The sequence below is a fragment of the Hyaena hyaena genome, unplaced genomic scaffold (assembly GCF_003009895.1).
Source record: "Hyaena hyaena isolate Hyena2069 unplaced genomic scaffold, ASM300989v1 scaffold_2018, whole genome shotgun sequence".
Lineage (NCBI taxonomy): Eukaryota > Metazoa > Chordata > Mammalia > Carnivora > Hyaenidae > Hyaena > Hyaena hyaena.
The window spans coordinates 100,210-105,399 of NW_024082651.1; the positions used below are offsets into that span (position 1 = coordinate 100,210).

The 5,190-nt window shown below is 35.0% G+C and overlaps 1 protein-coding gene across 1 annotated transcript; it reads left to right on the forward strand.

Annotated features, from left to right (window-relative positions):
- Positions 1 to 3,700: 3,700 nt before the first annotated feature.
- On the forward strand, positions 3,701 to 4,633 carry LOC120227137 (olfactory receptor 4C11). The gene has a single exon (XM_039225300.1). It carries the CDS (start codon positions 3,701 to 3,703, stop codon positions 4,631 to 4,633), a length of 933 nt encoding a protein of 310 aa, XP_039081231.1.
- Positions 4,634 to 5,190: the final 557 nt, after the last annotated feature.

The following is a 5,190-nucleotide window of genomic DNA, read 5'->3' on the forward strand; positions in this document are numbered from 1 at the left end:
TTAATAGTATTAGTTATGTCCCAATTCAGTGTCATTTATTTTGTTGCTCAATTTTTTTCCAGCTCTTGGCACTGGGGGTGCTTTTGGTAGGCTCCTGTGTCCCTTTGGCATATTTTCATCACAGTGTGAGTGGACATGTGTGTATACATTAGCACTTCCCTACCTTCTAACATTACAAGGTGTTCCAGTTAATCTTGTACATTCCCTGCCTCAGACCTAGAATCATCCATTTCTTTAAGAAGTCCTAATTCATTTTCTTGGATAATGGTTTCAGGAACCAAATTTTGGACACTAGATCATAGATAATATTTTTTATTCTAGTCAAAAGATGACACTTGTGGTTCAAATGAATAGCTTCAACTGCAAGAATATATTACCTTTTTGTCATAACCTAATCATATATATTGAAGATGAAGTTCTTTATCACATCTAGCTCATGCTTCTTAATTAAAAGGGAAGGGACACTTTAGGGAATGACCTTCCCCAGGCTCCTATATTTTGCATCATTCATATTTAAATACCACCACAGGAAAAGCAAAAGAAAAGCATTTTCCAGTCAAAATTCTGTGTGACAGTGGATTTCAGAGAGTGTGGAACAAATCTGAGACTAGATTTGTCTTCTGGCATGCAAGTGAGAACCTGAGTCTTAGTGACATCGAAGAGATCTTAGTTCCAAATAATCAGACAGAATTTTAGAAACACTTTTTTTTTAAATTCTCATTTGAGTAAAGAGTGGACAAATTATCTTTTGAAGAAAACAGAACAACTGAACGTCCTAACCTTTACATAAGCTCTTATCAAAACAGGTAAGATTTGTGTTGGGGATTAATTTAGTTGTATTTTAATACTCGGAGAAAATTAATCTGATTAATGCCACAGTGTGCATCTAATACATAAAATGCATTTGTGGAAGGATAGAAAGTTTGGTGAATTTTCTGGAAGTACTTTACACTCTAAACTGAAAAGATGGAAATGAAAAATGCACAGTGGCTCCTGATATAGAGATAATCAATAGGAAATAACATCTACTGAGTGTTCCAGTAAACGCTCCATGGAGATGATGATTTTAATTTGGATGTAGTAGGCTTCCCTTTTCAGTGGTAACTATGTATTGAATAGGACCAAACACTATTCAGTTGTATCAATAGGAAATTCTCTTAATTCTTGCATTTCCTTAAGGAATACTTATTATTAAATATATACTTTTTTCCAGGTGCTTAAATTCAGAAGCGAACAGATAAAAATTACCTACCTATGTTGCCTCATTCCAATGTAATTCACTCATATTTATTTTTATATTAACTATATAAATGTCTCAGTCTATATCTCTCTCAGATAGATGATAGATAGATGATAGAGGATGATGATAGATACATACATACTTAGATGATAGATAATGGAGGAGGAATATAGATAGACGACAGACAGATAGATAATAGATAGGTATCTTTTTATAATACTTAATTGTTAGAAACCAAACAAGTTTTCATTACCGTTTGCTGAAGAGTTTGCAAAGAGCATATCTAGCAAACTCCTAAGACTTCAGGGGCACATGTAGTGAACGGCAGTGAGGTGGTGCCTGTGTGGTAAAGAGCCTTATGTCCAGAACTGTCCCTATAGCCAACTCACCCTGTTAGACTCCTAACTCTAGCCCTAAGAGTCTTGCTGCCCCCCACAGCCTACATCAGAAGACAGCTGTTATGAATGAGTAATATGCCAGTGTGAATAACAAACCTTCTACTAAGATACGGTTTTTAAAACCTAATGCAGCATGATTATGTATATTTTCACTTACAAAAGAGAATACTTTAAAAAACAGGTCATCCTCCTAACTTTGATACCAAGAATTCAATTTCCCTATCCTGAGGCCACAAATATTATGCTATTTTGGTACTCTCTTAAATACAATTAATTTGTATGAGTCTATGAGTGTGTGATATTGTTAATAACAATATTACTGTCCTCGGCAGACAGTCCTGAACAGTCCTGAACTCTTTCACTTTACAGTGTATTTTAGAAACCATTGCATATATTTGTTGACAATCTCATTTTTATTAATAATTGCACAAAATATCATTCCCTGATTCATTTGACTCCATTCTGAGAGGCATTGAAGTTGTTTCTCCACTGTTTGCAAATATGAGAAAGATACTCAGTTTCATTTTTTATTAAGAAGAGTTTCTTTTGAAATCAGTTCTTTTGCCCATTATTCATCTGTGCTGTGTTTTTAAAATTGATCTCTGAAATCCACTTATATTTGGCAAAACTATGCTTTGTCTGGAGTATATGCTGCAAATATACTTAAATGATTTGGCACCTTCTAATTATCTTTTAGTTGTGCTACTATTTGGAAGATATATGTGATGAGAACAGAAAAGGATTTTTCCGTTGTTTGGTGTATGTAAGTAAATATTAGTTTCCTTCCTATTTCTATCTTCTCTTACTGAAGTCTGGGTACGGGACACTCAAGAATATAGAATTCTTTTCAAAAGAATTGTTATGAAAAGTTTTGAAAATGTTATGAAAATGTTTTGAAAAGTTTCAGCTATGATTTGGAGCTTCCTTAGCTAATTTTCTAAATCCCTGGTGCTTAACATAACATGAAATTTAAAAAAATATTTTGATTTATGCCAAATGTTCTCTATCCTGTATTTTAGTCTCAATCTTTCCTGTTTCTTAATGAAATTGGGGAGCTGAGTGGTTCAGTTGGTTAAGTGTCTGACTCTTGATCTCAGCTCAGGTCATGATTCCACACTTGACGAGTTTGAGCCCTGTATCCTGCTCTGCACTGAGTGCAGAGCCTGATTGGGATTCTGTCTCTCCTTCTGTCTCCCTACCATCACTCAAAATAAATAAATACACTTTAAAAAATAATTTAAAAAAGAATATATGCTGAAAGACCCATAAGAATTCTGAATGAGGAGACAACATAGTATAGTATAATATAATTATAGTATAATTTTAAAAGCACAAAGTTTAATGATAGATGCCAAATGTAGAACTGTAAACAACTAGAAATTATTGACAGTTAAAGTAACAGGAAGTAAATTTAGTCAAGGTAGCAGTTTAAAATAAGTTTTACAATAAAGTGGACCAATTGATTGAATATTCACTGCCAGGACTTTCTCTCTCTCTCTCTCTCTCTCTCTCTCTCTCTCTCTCTCTCTCTCTGTGTGTGTGTGTGTGTGTGTGTGTGTGTGTGTTTAGGTTTTAAGGAAAACACTGTCAATGTTTCTATATCATTCCTTCAATGTTCAGAATATTTACTAGAAGATACTTTATAGCTGAACCACCAGGTTCAAGTAATAGGAAAGCACATTATGTAAATTATGCATGAATTTTCTCCATTTTGCCATATTTTACCCTCATAGACTTTGTTGTAAACTAAAGAAAAACATTCAGCTCAAAAAGATACCCTCTCGTAACAAATCCCTGAAGTTAATGTTTATTATGCCTGAAGAATCAGGTGCCCTTTCATTATTGACATATTCCATTGTCTCCATAAGCAATCAGGTGAATAGACTGAGAGTAAATATTGTGATTTCCACTTTATTCAGAACAAAACAAGAGATTACCCACTGGTAATTGGCACTATCATGTTCAAGCATATAGATTGATCTCCAAATGGAGTATTCATTTCATATTTTTTTCTTTGCAGATTAATTATTTCTAAACTGCTTTCTCCAGTTTGCCTGAAATAATGCAGCAAAATAACAGTGTAACTGCGTTTATACTGTTAGGATTGACTCAGGATCCTATGATACAGAAAGCGGTATTTGTAATCTTCTTCATTTTTTATATGGGAACTGTGGTAGGTAATTTGCTTATTATTGTGACCATCAAGTCCAGTCGGACACTTGAGAGCCCCATGTACTTTTTCTTATTTTATTTGTCCCTTGCTGATTCCTGCTTTTCAACTTCCACAGCCCCCAGACTAATTGTGGATGCCCTCTCTGCAAACAACATAATCTCTTACAATGAATGTATGACTCAAGTCTTTTCATTACATTTATTTGGCTGCATGGAGATCTTTGTCCTCATCCTCATGGCCGTTGATCGCTATGTGGCCATCTGTAAGCCCTTACGTTACCCAACCATCATGAGCCGGAAGGTCTGCACCATCTTGATTGTTCTTGCATGGATAGGATCTTTTATACATTCTATAGCCCAGATTATCCTGGCCTTGAGATTGCCTTTCTGTGGACCGAATTTGATTGATCATTACTGTTGTGATTTGCAGCCCTTGCTGAAACTTGCTTGCATGGACACTTATGTGATCAACACGCTGTTGGTGTCTAACAGTGGGGCTATTTGTTCAAGCAGCTTTATGATACTGATGATCTCATACATTGTCATCTTGCATTCACTGCGAAACCTCAGTGCAGAAGGGAGGAAAAAAGCTCTCTCTACTTGCACTTCCCACATCATCGTAGTAGTCTTATTCTTTGGCCCATGTATATTTATATATACACGCCCCCCAACCACTTTCCCCATGGACAAGATGGTGGCTGTATTTTATACTATTGGGACACCTTTTCTCAACCCACTCATCTACACACTGAGAAATGTAGAAGTGAAAAATGCCATGAGAAAGCTATGGCATATCAAAATTACCTCAGAAAGCAAAAGATGAATCGAGGGTTTGGGTTGATTACTTAATCTGTATGGATATCAAATATGATAGTGTATATTCTGACTTCCCCAATGCACTCTAATATAATCCACCTTATTTCCTTACCTTTTTCAGTACTTCTTCCCACAAGCTTGTAGCTTCCCACATATTGCCAGCCTGGTTCTTTTTTTTCCTGAGAGCTCAGTTATGACATTGCCAATTGTGAAATACTCCTCACATCTCAGTCTACACTCTGGTTTGGTAAGAAGAAAGATATTGACACAATCACAACTGTGATTCAAACAGTGAGCATCCATAAAGTATAGTAATTCTCTCCATAGCACATTTCAGATAAGATATACTGCTTTGTCTTGAACACTTCCAGAGCAAAGGAACTAACTTTGTGCATCAAAAAGTTCTTTTAGTTATATCATTAGTTTAATTTTTTAAAGTTCCAAATTAGTGAGCCAAGTCTCTCTCTCATATACATATATGTATGTATATATCTAAAATAATTTTCTTATTGTTTTCTTTGGTTATTAAGATAACTAAGGAATTATGTATGAGAATTTTAAAAT

Excerpts from the sequence above, each read along its gene's own strand:
- LOC120227137 (XM_039225300.1), top strand. The coding sequence starts at position 3,701 with ATGCAGCAAAATAACAGTGTAACTGCGTTTATACTGTTAGGATTGACT.